Genomic DNA, 14,554 nt, shown 5'->3' on the forward strand with positions numbered 1-14,554 from the left:
AGGATGTCAAAGTAATGATACAAAACTGTAGAAACATCTAACCAATATGTCAGACGTTCCTGAGGAGGGTTGTGTTGTAGTGGACTAAGTCCTGATTAGAATTAATTACAATGTTCAAATATGTAACTCAAATGGATTTCTATTTTCCTTTTCAAGACTCTGAACTGCAGAAGTGGATTCAAGACATTTTTGAATGTGGATTCCTCTCCCAGGAATGAACAGACATGCTGATGTTTTATTCATAGAAAGTACACATTTATATGACCATCCCTTTGACTTTTTTCTTGATCTCACTATATTAATTCCCAAAAATATTGGTTAAAAAAAACTCAAAAAATGTTCCACCATGGCTGCGGTGGTCGGGTTTGTCACCATGGTGATTTCCCGTTCGCTCTGGCCGTCAGCTGACAACTAGGTGAGAAGTGAGTGTCTCTGATCTGTAAGCTTGGTCACTGTGTTATCTCAGTTTACATGTGGGAGTATTTTATGTTAAATCCAATAATGAGACATAGCACATGACAGTTTTTAATTGCTTTGTTCATCAATTGCAGTATGACTATCTCGTCAACGTCCTCCACCAACCACATAGGGGACAACCAGCGAGACCACGATGCTGCAGACGTTACCAGACATCAACACAACAGTGCAGGGGATGTCCACCACGCAGCCACAGGGCAAACGGTCCGCTGACTTCTTAAGTGAAGTAAACCCTATGAAAGTCAAACTCATCTTCGGAGTATTTAAACACTGGAGTAGTGAAAGAAAGTCAGAGTCAACCTTCTACTTGGAATTGTGGCCCTGCTTGTTTTTGAATTTACAGTTTTATTGAAATCTAATGTCAGAAAACAAACGTTGCATAATAATTTTGGCCTTGTCTTGTCAACACATTGTTCTTATTCTATCAGGTCCCCCCCGGCCAGTACCCAGAGGAGCATGTGAGGAGGATCCCTGCAAGCTGATTAAGGATTTTCAAGGATAGCTTGAAGTTTTATGTTAAGTGATCAAAGTCAGAATTAAGAAACTGAAGGTCCCATACACGTATATGAACCCTGCCTTGTTGGAAAACAGTGTGGCCATTTGATTATCACAGTCAATGAAGGTTTTGACCTCCGTCATGTCTCAGAGTATGGACACTTAGCTGATTAATCATCTCTTTCCCCCCACGGGCCTTGGAGTCCTTATGAGGGGATCCTAATTAGTCTAATTAGTCTTTCAACTTTACAGTGATGACTTTTCATGTTGTCCTTTTACTTTGATTGTCTAAAACCTTTAAACAACCTTCTTGTGGCAACTTTGCTAGTGGGCAAAGTCAATCAGTTTCGAACATTCATAAGCCCAACAGAACTCTGCTCAACACATCTCTGACGTAAAGCTTTGCACAAACACTGCTGCCTTAGCTGTGAGATAAAGTCTTTTAGCAAATGCTCTGTCCAGTTGTCTTGGGAGTCACAAATGTTAAAATATCCCACACTGGTTGACTAAACACAACCGATCTTTGTCTCATATATATTTTTCCAATGGCACCATCAGTGTTGATAAGATTCAGATTCACTTTGGGTGTGTTTGCCTCGTGGATGCTGAATACACTTTCATCAGAAATAGATGGGAAATGTGTTGGCAGAGCTGTTTGCTGCAAATCTCCTGCTTGGATTTTATGTACCCTGTTCATTTCTTTTGCAACATTTTGACCAGTGACAGTTATAGACGTTTGCAATACTCTGATACTGCCATGACTTAATGATTGGCTATTTAAAAAGTCAACCTGCCTGATTTCATTTCAGGAGAATCATTTGGTCTTTTTTTCTTATCAACTCGGGGTTATGGTGGAAACAGAATGAGCACAGCAGCCGGTGTGACTCCCCAGCGGAGTCTTTCCTCTCCATCTGGGTTTCACTCAATGTGGTTATCAGCTTTGGGACAAATCCAAAGTGACTGGAGGGCATTGTTTCCAGGTTCATAGGCAACCTTACTGTCAATGCAAGGGCCTGTTAGATTACTCATTGCTTAACCCGATCAAGCTCTACAAACAAGGCCAGCAGTACAGCATAGGCTGTGATGTCATACTTGTTCAGTATAGTGTATGCACAAACCTGTTGACCTTGGGCTCACACGCTGTGCAGCACATTGTGCTTCCACTGTGTGCTACATAAAAAAGTTTTTGATTGCTTGCTTTCAAACCTGACTTTGTAAAAGAACGCAAACACCTCTGTTAATAGTCAACATTATGTGAATATTTTATCCCAAATAACAGCTGCATAATCATTTTGATAGTGCATTGACTTGTAACAGCGTCTAATGATATCCCGACAGAGGCAAACAGACCAAAAGTGGTGCTGATGGAGGAAATTAAGAAGAGAAGAAGAGAGAGTGCACAAGCAAGAGGCTGGGTAATCTCATTCATCAATCTCATAAAAGGCTGCAAGACAGATGCAGAGTTGGCCCGGCTGCTGTTGGACTGGTCAGTAAGATTAGCTAGCTTGTTATTCAGTAGTTTTGTGTTGTTGTATTCACTTTATTTTCGGCTGTGCTAGCATATTAGACGACTTGCTAGTTTTTGATCATAAGCCAAGTCAGCCCATTTTGACAGCATGTTAAAGCCAGGTGTAATTGTCTGTGGTTCATGTTAGCTTAGGATGCTATTAAAGTTCTGAGTTTGTGTGCAAACTTTGAATGCTGCATGGAAAAGAAGGTCTGAGCAGGCATGTTTACTCCAAGACAATAGATTCAGGACAGAACATTGTTATTTCAGCACCGAGTCTTGTTTTCAGCAAGGGCAGATTTTGATACCCAAAGCCTTCGGCGTCTCACATCTGAGCTCATTCAACCACAACACGTTGCCACTGTGCAGCTTTCAGTCTCCCTCAGATATCTCCACCAAGCCTCAGTCTTCCAGCGCTGACTCCCATCCAGAGGGCATGTCTATAACAAGTCCCCCAAAGTCATCTCATTCACCTTCCAACTTTATCTCCAATTAATGTCCGCGACCCCCCTCTTTGGGAGCGGTGAGTGGTCATCTGCTCTGACAGTTTCTCTGTTGAGTCAGCTCTGCCAGCCTAATCTCTAACACTCCTCCTTCAGTGCGACAGATTGCTGACAACTCCGACGCCTGACAAAGATCTCTGTTAGATCGGATCGTTGCCCTGCGAAATCTGCTGGGAGCTATTAGTGTGCAGCGTGCAGATCTTTTGTCTGACTTCAGCACTGTGAGGGGCCCAAAAAGAAAAATACTGTTTTTCAACAGTAGCGATGGATTAATCTGTGACTTAATAGATGGATTCATCTGTTTATCATTCGCTTGTATTTGCCGGTGACACTAATGCATTAACATCTAGAACCGGAGCTGGGTATAAGCAGCTGCTCAGACTGCTCTTGAATAACTGCAGTAAAACACAGACAGAAGGTCAGCACATTGGCAGTCAACAGGCAGGAAAGAAGCTCTCTGTGGCTCAATGTCCTTCACATCATTATCAGCACTTTTGATAATGAAATCATATTCAAATGGTACCACAGCAGGTCCAGCTGCAATTTAGTAATCGAGTTTTTAAGGTAACCGTCGCCTGTCCTTGTTTGCCCCACTGAAGAACATCACCGCTGCTTGGCTTTGTGAATGTTTCCGCATATTTAACATAACTGTTCATGTTCACTTATGACACTCATTAATGTCCCGTTAGCATACATTCACATGCATTTCTTGTTTCCAGGGATAAACATGACACGGAGGCCTCTTCCGGATACTCATGCTTTATTCTGTAAGAACTGAAAAAGGTATTTGATATTTCTGTTTCTCATTATGTTCTCTGACTCCTTTGGTGTGTGTGGGTGGGTGGGTGTGTGTATTTGGGAGAAAGAGAGAGAAAATGCCTGACATTTCTACCCTTTTAGAGACAATTGGGAAATGACCGAGAGGAAAAGACACACACATGTGCACACACACACACACACACATACACATACACATACAGGCAAACACACATTTGTGTTAGCAGTTGCCTCTGCCCTCTGGATTCCTTTCTGCTATGGTGGTTTATCTTAATAAAAGGACTGTTTGCTTGCCCTTTTTGTCCCAAATAAGTTTCCCTGAGGGAAAATGAAGAATTCTTTTGAAGGTATTTCATCACAGGTCAGTGACAGGACTCTGGAGAATCATCTGTTTGGAGATCTAATATCGGAAATGCAGCCCTTATTTGAGCAAACGAACATTTGAGTTGAGAGAGAGCGAGAGACGGAGAGAGAGATAAGAGAGTGAGAGGCATTAACCATGACAACCGTCCTATTAGAGGTCATCAAACTTTTCTTCCTTTTGGCCAGCAGCACGAATTCACACTCCAAAGTTCATCCAAGCTCATCTTGTGAAAACTTTATGCAGCTGTAATTTGCTGCTGCAAGCACATCCACTGATTTGAATGTTTCCACTTATGTGATAAGACATAATGAGGTATCGTGAAATAAAAAAATGAGCACGGTGAAAGAACTGCACTGTGTGCTTTATTGTGCTCACACCCCACTTTGGCCACCTAGCTTGAAAAGCAAAAAGGCTGTTACTAAGTGGTGTTTGACCCTGTTATATCAGGTCTCCGACTTAACTCATACCTAAACGACCGAAAACATGGTTTGTTCCAAAACTCAAGATTTAAGACTCAAAGTGTTCTTACTGTTAAAAATACTTGCATAGGCTAAGGCAAGAAAAATACTTGGTTAGGTTTAGGCAAGAAAAATACTTTGTTGGTCCAGGAAAACATTAGAATCACAACATAACTTTTGTAACTTCCATTACAAACATTCCTATGTAACCTAGTCAGTAACTATGGTTGCCTTGTAACTTCGTTAGTGAGTTAAAAGAACTCACTGTTTATTTATTGTTCCACACTGGACACAAACAGCGGCCTCCTGAATGAAGGCCCAAACAAAAATATGAGTTGGAAGCTTGGCAGCCGTCTCCCTGAGCTGTAACCCATCCACCAACACCGCCACCTCCAGACATGACAGTCAGCTCAATGTAATATGACATGTTGATATGGTATATATGACTCATGTATACGAATGTATCCGGGGTTTGCAGAAACTAAAAATGCCACCACTTTATTCTGACAACCTGTGTTTGAGGGTTTTCTATTATTCACTGTTATCACACACCTGCCATCCCTCAGACGTGAGTATGGTCCATGGCCATGGTCTTAATAAAGAGAACGCGTCTTTGAATGTGTGTGAGGAATACGAAATGTTAAATCAAAGCATGCGTCCTTCTGCCTTTTACCAGTCTGCAGACTAGAAGTGGTTTGAACTCCATCATGCGGTTGTGTCATCTGCAAAGAACTGTCTTACTTTGAGTTGGTGCCGTTATTCTAATGTGAGGTGAAAACTACTGTGCTTAGAGGGGCTGTTGCGTACATACTGTAGAGTATATGCTGTCATTAGGACTTCTCTAATACTCAATCTCTAATGCTGAAATATGTAATTATTCTTGTTTCATAAGAGCTTGAATCATAGAGTTGAATATATATAAATATCAAATGAAGCAAAGTGGCCTGTGAGAAGTAAAGAAACCGACTGAAGAAGAAAGAGAATGTGCTTGTGATGCAGCAGGAGTTGGATTCTGTTATAAAACTGGTATGTATAAATCAAGCGCAGTTATATTGCTGACATAAAAAGGAGAAATATTGTGATTTGAGGCTTGATACTTTGATCATTTTGTGCAGTGTGGAAAGTAAATTGACGTTCTAGGGCATCATTATATTAAAGGTGTCCTTTTGAGCTTTTGCTCTGTAGAAACACAGTTGTACTTTTTTCCTCATTAAAATAATACTGTCTGCAACCTAAGGGTTTAACAAATGTGATGAATACATCTCTAATGTCTCCAGTCGTTCACTAAGGATTGTTACCGTAACATCAAATGGCTGCAATCTGTAACAACTAAAAGTCACCCAATTGTTAAAACGTAACACTTTTTATTTACTTTTTTTTATTTATTCAATGCAGAAAATGGCCCCTGTGACTGTTAAACTATTACATCTAACAGTATTACATTATTATTTCTTATGCATTAATAGAAAATCAAGGTTATGCTGTTTTAGACAGCTGAGATTAAGTTAATTTGTAACTATTTTTCACAAGACAATGATTTTTTTTAATGATGGATTAATCTGATGACTATTTTCTCAGTTAAACTTTATTAAAATAGTTTGGTTTGTAAATGTTCTGAAAATGGTAAGAGATGCTGTCACAACTGGCACCTTCCCTTCAAAATACTTTGTTCAGTCCAACCGATAATAATAATAACAATAACAAAATTGTGTTTCAACTTTTTCTCTTTCATGTAATATTTATCATTTAGAAAATCTGTTAGGTACACTTGATTACATATGTTCTTTAGTTTTGTTTTTTACTCAGTAATTTTCTTTTCAGCATCAGCTCATTATAATTTCTAATGTGATTAGACATGTAAAAGATATGAATGTCTATCAATATTCTATGTTGCATATATTCTCTCTCCTCCTCTGTCTCTCCACTTTCATCTGACTGACTTAAAACTAAAACTAAACTAAATAACTGAAAGAAAAAAACAAATCCTCATATTTTAGAAGCTGGAATCATTAAATGTTTTTTTTATGAAAAATTACTTCAAGGAAGATTAGAATGGTCACCATTTTCTGCTAATTGAATAATAATTGATTAATTGACTAATCATTTCAGATGTACTTGTATATGCTGTTGGGTAGTTTACATTTGTTTTATAAGCTCTTCAGATGTTTGTTTTTAACAAAAAACCTACATTTGTAAAGGAACTTGTAACTCAAGTAGTGTAGTGAAGCACATTATAAAAGACACAAGCAAAGTACAAGTACCTCAAATGTGCTCTTAAGTACAGTACTTGAGTAAACCACTGTCTTCTTCTCCTTTTTTTTTTGGAGGATTGCCATCTGTCATGGCGTCCCCTGCTGTTGATGCCCTTGCACTCTTTCTGTGCATGTGTGCCCTCGTACAAACAATATGGGGACCTGCTCATTAAAACATAGCTCAACAGCGCCACTGATGGTCAAAAACTCAACATGATGCCTTTAAAAATGATTTCAGCTGCAACTTCTGTTCTAAACACTGTCATGAAGTCAGCTACTAAGATAAGTAAAACACAAGAACTCAGGCTTCGCGTCACAACATATCAGTCAATGTATTTTATTTACATACTGGTCTGGATAAATCTGAATTTGGTGAATGCACCCATGCACACAGAAAACCTTTAAGTTCCAGCCGATGCCCTTCATTATCACAGCATACAATATGCAACTATGTGCTTGGCAAGTTACAGACAGAGCATAATATACCATAACACATGAACATACATATTTTGTGCACTTTAAACACAGCCTTGCACTACACGAGGTTTCCACCTGTACACATGTCACGTCGTTAGAAGTTGACACACCAACCGTTTTCGTCCAATTAATATTCATGTATGAAATTACATAACGTATAAACCACACAACACATGGGACTGTAGATCTTTAGAGTATGTACACACAACTACATTTACAATAATACAATTTGTGAAAGCCTAAAAAGTTGTCGGTATCGTCTTTATAACAAACTGCACTTAATATAACAAAGCACATACTGTGTAATAGAAAGTAACTGTTGATTTGCAAGTGTCGCAAAAAAATCGGACGCTGATTCTGTTCGACGCGTTTCAAGTATCTGAAAAACACAAGTGTTCAAACAACTTTTGGAGGCTTCAATAAAAAGATCGGGGCGGACAAGGTGCTGAATTTTTAAAGCCTCCTCGACCAAACTGATCTTTGAAAATACTGAGACAACAAAAATAAAGCTGCGCTGTTTCAGTCAGAACTGTGCTGTAGAGGAAATCTCGGATTGGACCAACAAAAGCAGGGCTAAACCGACTCACTCGTTTTTATGCTTTGAGTTTGTGTCGGATTGGAGTCTGAATCTGGATTAGAAAGAATTACTGACAAATATGATTTGTCTTATCCTTAAGTCTCTAACCCTCAAAGAAATGCATACCATTTCTGATATTTTGCTGATCAAAACAGTCACACAAAAAGCACCTCTGGCCACATGTTTCAACATCAAGCAAATAAAAAGTAATGGCTTGTGGTTAGAGGATCAAAGCAAGGTAAAATCAAACTCGCAAGTGAGGGAACGATTCCTCTCTCCAGAAAGAAATGAATGTGAGCCTCTCAGCGGTGTGGCTGGAGGGCTGCCAGGGCTGTGTAGGGTGGAGGACATCTCCATGGTGAGTGGGTGCATGCAGGTTTCAGAGTAACAAGGTGATGGAGTGAGAGGAAGGCTGAAAAGCCAGGGTGGGGGTGGGTGCTGCTGGGATCCGCCCATGACATTCGATTCAGTCTTTTTATTCACGGACAGGCGAGAAAGAGATACCCACTGTTCTGCAGACGCACAATGTTTCGGCTAACGGATGGGGTCGGGAGGGGCGGGGGGGTTTGATCAGAGAGAGCTCAGGCAGACTAAGGGGTTTTTCACAACAGAGTCAGTTCTCCTTGAGATGATTTTCCCTCGCCTTTTCATTCTGCCTTTCTCCGGTCTGTCAGTCAGAGTCTCCTCAGATTGTGCTCCTCCGTGCAGGAGCCTTTCCTCAGGGTGATGTCGTCCACGGCCATCTCGCCGCTCCTGCCTCGCCCACGCTCCCCCTTCAGGATCACCTGGTACACGGCAGCAACACACGCACACACACACAGACACACACACACGCACACACGCACACACACACACACACACACACACACAGTTACTTAGACTGAAGAACATGCTGCTCTATGATGAAAGATGACTCACTGCGGTTCAGCTCAAAGTGGATGTCAATCTTAGATTTCCACAGTTCCACGCTTATAAAAAGCAGAATGCAGCTCTGATTTATCTTTTATACACACAACCATTCTGTTCACTGCTGTCATAAATACACACACTGTGTGAGCCTGTCATGTTTATTATTACACTTACACTCTCCAAGCCTGTGCCCCATAATGTGATTTGGGTGTGCCTCCAGCCGTTTCCACCTGTTCGGCCCCAGACCGCCGGACTGTACTGCTTTCCCTTCTTCACAAAAACTTGCAGCATGCCCACGTGGTGGCCTGCCAGCTTGTGCCGGAACGACAGACACAAATTCCCGTCGTTCCAGGGCGGGGTGAGCGGTAGGACCAGTCGGGCCCCTCGCCCAGTCCTCTTGTTGCCTACCTCGGGGATGGTCAGGTACCGTCCACCTGGGGAGGCAAGAGACGGACATTACAGTCAATTAAAGCAACATATTTAACACTATATGTATTTTTTACCCTAAAATAACAGCTTCAAAATCATTTGTATGGTACAGTGTCTTCTAATAGGGTGGATGGTGTCTCAGTCACTCCACACCTCTACCTCTTGTTTCTGCTCTATGTAGCTTCAGTGAAATAGGATCACAGCGTTTCATACATTTTTACTTCACCATACAAGTTCTCAACACATAACATCGTTATGATGTAATACGTTTTGTTTGTATGAAACAACATACATCTTACAAACTGTTAAAGACCTTGGATTTGTACTTACAACAGTGGTGTCGCACTCAGGAACTGTGGGGGGCAGCAAATTGCACAAAACGCCAATTTCTACTTTATGTTGCTTTAATGAAAATCGATCAAATAAAATAACTTTTGCAACACTGAATTGTGGTAATTGATGACACCTGACAGTATCTTAGAAAAAGTAGAAGTGGAATATGCACCACCCCGTCATGAGAAACACCTCTGCTCGTAGCGTCACACTTGTTTTCTCACCTTATAATAAAGTGCTGTAATCTGGAAAATCACTTAATAACAATGATAATAATGAGAAGTGTTTTTATGTTTTACAAGGTATCTGAAATGTTATGTTACATGACTCAAATGAGTCACTATCTGATTAAAATGCACTAATCTGCCGCATTTCTAGAACAGAAATCGGGACATTTGATAAATCGAGGTTCAACATTCTTGTTTCATTTTGTTGACATGTTATAAAGATCGAAGAGGGGGCTTAGCAAAAACAATTAAAATAAATCAGAGTAAACACCATAAACAACCAAAAAAAAAAACCTTTTTGCATGTTTTTTTAAAATAAATCTTGCTATGAATGATGCGCGAACAAACCCCCTCTGTCAAAACCTTCACAATATAGAGAGGTATAAGACTGGAAAATTACGTGTATGTAATTGCAACGGAGAATGTGCAAAAACACTAATTTTGACAAAACAGCCTTTAAGGATATGTATTCTAACACTTTAAAATGTAGGTAAGTCGGTCTGTTTTTATGTCATAGCACTCATACAAAATACATCAGGTTTTAGTGTGGAACTGGCAGAAAAATTAGACAATTAAAAGAAACACTTGACCCACTTACATTTCTTCATCTCAATCTATGACCAGCTGCCAGTGGCAAACTGGCTTTTCTTTTAGCGATTCATGCATTAGGTAGTGATGGTGGAGCTACATAGTTTAAAGATTTAAAGGTGAAAGTGCTTCTGGGTAATAGCGGATTAATGTGGACGCATTTTGCTTATTGAGCTGATCTGTGTAGGCCTTGTGTTAACCACGGGGGGTTGATATGAATGTTGAGGCCACGGAGGCTCTCTGCATAAGTTATGAGCCGCCTTCAAATCCGTGCCAATCCTCTAACAGCCAGGAGTGTCTGCCAGTGGCTATCCATCACAACAACTTAAAGTGATGAACTGTAAATAGTTACATGCTTCACAAGACAGTGAAGACGTAGTAAAAGCCCTGTATGTACACAAATGTCATAAATAAGACATGGTTTCTTATTGAACATATTCCCTTCTCTTAAATGGAATTGCGCTTAGTCAGGGCTTCATTTATGATTCACTTTAAACGATCTGTGGGAAAATTTAAAGTGTGTGCAATGATCTTTATTTTCTCTGATGAGTGAGCCCAGACTTGGCTGAAGTGCGTCTGAGTCTGAACAACTTGGAAACATTAGTAGCCGCAGAACTAAGCCAGTTGGCAGGAGAGCCCAGATGTAGCTGTTTAGTCTTCACGCCCCGTCTGCTGAGGCCTCTCAACATAATTCGCCACATTTTCTCCTCATCTGAACCCCCTAAAGAAAAACAGTGTCGCGTTCCCATTTAATGCGAGCCACAGGTACCGCTGCCGGGTCGCGTAATCCTCTCCTCATTTGCATCGCTTTGTAGAGCAAAGCACTAATCTGCAGGAAAGACAAACCACTTCCATCAAGTCGTTTTCATCTTGACCTGTAATTGGGTGGAACAAACTGCGCCGCTCAGATTGTCTGGCTCTGCAGGGGGCCCTGGAGATGCGGGAGGGACGCTGCTTTTTCTCATTTTGATTTAGCGACAATAAAACAAACAACTTTCTTTAATGTGTGTGAGTGCGAATGAGCGCCCACCCCCACCGAATCTTCAATTACCTGACGGATCGGGCGTGGTCTCCCAGTGCAGGTCCCCGTCTTTGTCCCTGATCCAGCCGCAAAGACCGTCGTCAAAGGAGCAGCCCAGATAGCCGGCCTCTGAAGGAGATTAAAACACACTTTGCAGAAAAGATGCAAAAAAAAAAAAAGGGGCTTCAGTCTGCTCTGTGTAATTTCTCACAGGAGCCCCGCTGTGCCCCTCTAACGTTACCGGGAGCTAGAGCACTGTTGCGGCTCCTTCTGATGAACATGATGACACAACGACAGTACAAACATTTGTTGTAATCTCCGAGGAGGGCTGATGTATCAAGGTAAAATCAAGGTGAAATGGAGCAGCATAAGTGGCGAGGGGAAAAAAAGCAAATATTTGTTTGAGCTTCTCGAACCGCTGATAACAATGTGCGTGAGTACATGAGTGAGTGTCTACGCGTACACATTTAGCCCATGCATGCCTTACCTCGTAATAAAACAGATTATAGTTACAACGGAGAGTCATAATGTTCAGTGAGTGATGAGTTCTTTTTTCGAGCGATGAGGCCTAGACAATAACATTAAGAGGATGCGGGCAAAAACAGTTGTGGTATCACCCATGCATTGCTCTGCAAATTGGCTGGAAGATAAGAGTAACATCCATCATTTTGTCCCTGAAATAGGGTTTACCGCAAAACACTTCTCTGTTCCTTTTCTGAGCCGATGAAAAAACGCCTTCCCCCCTTGACACCGCACGGCAAACGATGCACCGTGAACCAAAATAAACACCAAACTAAATCATTAGGCAATTGGATCTGCATTGCATTGGGATCGATAAATCACGTCGAGCAAATGTGACGGATAAAGTGCTGTCTCTTCACAAAAAGTTATTTTTCTCTTATTGTTGCTGGAGGAACTCGGCGTCGAGAGCCGGGGGAAGCTTAAGAGCAGCGGAGCACTGGTGTACCTCCAAATGATCAATTAATCATTCAAGCAGTCGAGCAATCAAGCAAGCATAATGTGAAAAGTGGGGAAGTCTGGCAGTACGTTCTGGGCCGGGAGCCATTATTTAAACGGATACGGCCAGATGTCATGTGTCACCTCCTGGTGAAAGGCCTATCAAAACACATCTGGTCACTGTAATATCTTCGCCTCGGCTGCTTCACTGCGGGAGCTGATTGTCAGTCTCATTTTGCTCGTGGCAAACGTGGCTCGTCCGTCATCGTTTGAGCTCTGCAGGCTGTTGCTGATTGTCTCCGTCAAATGTGTTGTGTTTACCTGGGTCGTCCTTGGCTTCATCCGCCGTGTTGCCGAGCTCAATGTCAAAGTCGACGCCGAGGACGGTGTTGCGGTCGTGGTTCCGAGGGACTGAGGAGAGAAGGGGGGGAGACGCAGGTTTAGATAAAGGATTAACACAAGGTATTATATTTGCTCACCACGCCATCCGCACTTGTGGCTATTGTGCTGCTTTGTTTTCTTAACTCCACGAGGACTCTACAAGGATGAATCAATGTGACGGTTTAGTGCCTGCATACAAAGAGCCAAGCACGTTTGGCAAACGGTAAACTGAACAGAACACAAACCTGCAGAAAACACCACAAGTTAAAAGTGAATCACAATGTGGAAAAGGGCGACGGTTCATCTGATGCAACGTCCGGGCGAATGGGTGCAGCTACACAACCTGGGGCTACAGTACATACACACACACACATACAGTAACACACAGCCACTCCTGAAATAGCCTCTTTCCTTCACCAATGGGGTCACACTGCCCGAAATACTATAAGCCAAGCTGTCTTATTAAAGGTCAACCGACAAGTGAAGAGCAGAAAGTTGTTTCTTTTACTTTTACTGTGACAAGAGTTTTGTGGGGAAAAGGTTCCTTTTGATATATTACAACAACAATTGTCTTAAGCGGTTTTGAAATGCCCTCTTGAAGCGGTTCTTCATGACCGAAAATGCCAAAAAATATCTTCCAACTTCATTTTTGCATTTGAGTTTTTCCTTTTCTGAATCGACCCTCTGTCCCCATGCAGTACGGACCACAGAGTCCCCTCAAGGAACTTTGTGATTATTAATATTGGGCTCATGATTAAAATTGACCTGACACGTCACCGGAATTTAATGGGGCCAAATATCAATTAAACTATTCCCAGCATCCCGGGTGGATTCTTGCCCCTGTGCCATGAATGCGCTGTAACCTGCACTTGAACCATGCGCTCCCCCCCGTCCCCCGTCCCCCGTCGCCCGACATGTGCCCCCTCCAGTCAGAGCCCATCCCCTCGCTGGGTTGCAGCCACCTGGCAGACCGCGATGTAGTCTGACAGTCGAAGGAATCCGAGAGCGGGGAGGTCATGCTCACACCAGGCTCTCCAGATATCCCAGGCATCTGGGTCTCTCCCTGCGTGTGTCTGTGTTTGTGTGTGTCTGAGCTTTTAAGGAACGTAACCCAGCACAAGCCCCTTGTGTCCGGTCGTAGAGCGGATATATAAAGAGTGAATCCGGTGATACGCCAATTAAGGGAGCGGTAATTTGAACAGTGATAACTGTGACTACAAGGAAAAAATAGCCGCTTTTGATCTCATCTTGACGCAAAAGGAACACATACACATACACACACACATATATATATATATACATATATATATATATATATATATATATATATATATATATATATATATATATATATCTCAGCTGGGTGTGTCACATTGACTATATAAAATATAAAGACACAGAAGTAGAAGTAGAAGAAATGTCATTTGTTCAGGCAACTAAACCCGGCTTCTTTCCTGAAACAGTAGCCTTGCTTGTATTCATATTTCTTCATTCCGATTTAATTCATTCTGATTGAAGATTTCTGGGTCTTCTGTTTACACGGCGGGGGCCGGGGGTGGGATTATGAGGGTCTGGTGTTCACACGCAACAATAAATTTAGTGGGAGCAGCAGTGTGGCATGTGCAAAAGTGATGTTGTGTCATGCATTCCTCTTCTTCATCGGATATTTCATCTCTTTTGGCGCGTGTTTGATCAGCTCCCTTACCCGAGGAGGGATATCTATTGCATTGTTTACATGGGACGGGATTTTATTTTGAGCGGGTCTATGAAAAAAAGTTTGAACCACCCCCCTTTAACCACTTCAAATTGCATTTAGTCTGGA

General features: G+C 41.8%; 1 protein-coding gene across 5 annotated transcripts in view; it reads right to left on the reverse strand.

Moving 5' to 3' along the window:
* Window positions 1-7,140: 7,140 nt before the first annotated feature.
* The window catches only part of npnta (nephronectin a), a 58,067-nt gene continuing 50,653 nt past the window's right edge, over window positions 7,141-14,554 (reverse strand). For 4 of the 5 annotated variants that reach the window (XM_030425527.1, XM_030425536.1, XM_030425554.1 and 1 more), the window contains 4 exons: window positions 12,673-12,762; window positions 11,425-11,523; window positions 8,971-9,230; window positions 7,141-8,672 (listed from right to left, as the gene is read on the reverse strand). In XM_030425527.1, coding sequence (XP_030281387.1) covers window positions 8,562-8,672; window positions 8,971-9,230; window positions 11,425-11,523; window positions 12,673-12,762 — 560 coding nt within the window. In that variant the 3' untranslated portion in view covers window positions 7,141-8,561. The remainder of the gene's footprint in view (window positions 8,673-8,970; window positions 9,231-11,424; window positions 11,524-12,672; window positions 12,763-14,554) is intronic. The other variant, XM_030425545.1, reaches the window with a different exon arrangement.

This window comes from Sparus aurata, chromosome 1 (assembly GCF_900880675.1).
Source record: "Sparus aurata chromosome 1, fSpaAur1.1, whole genome shotgun sequence".
NCBI classification, from domain to species: domain Eukaryota; kingdom Metazoa; phylum Chordata; class Actinopteri; order Spariformes; family Sparidae; genus Sparus; species Sparus aurata.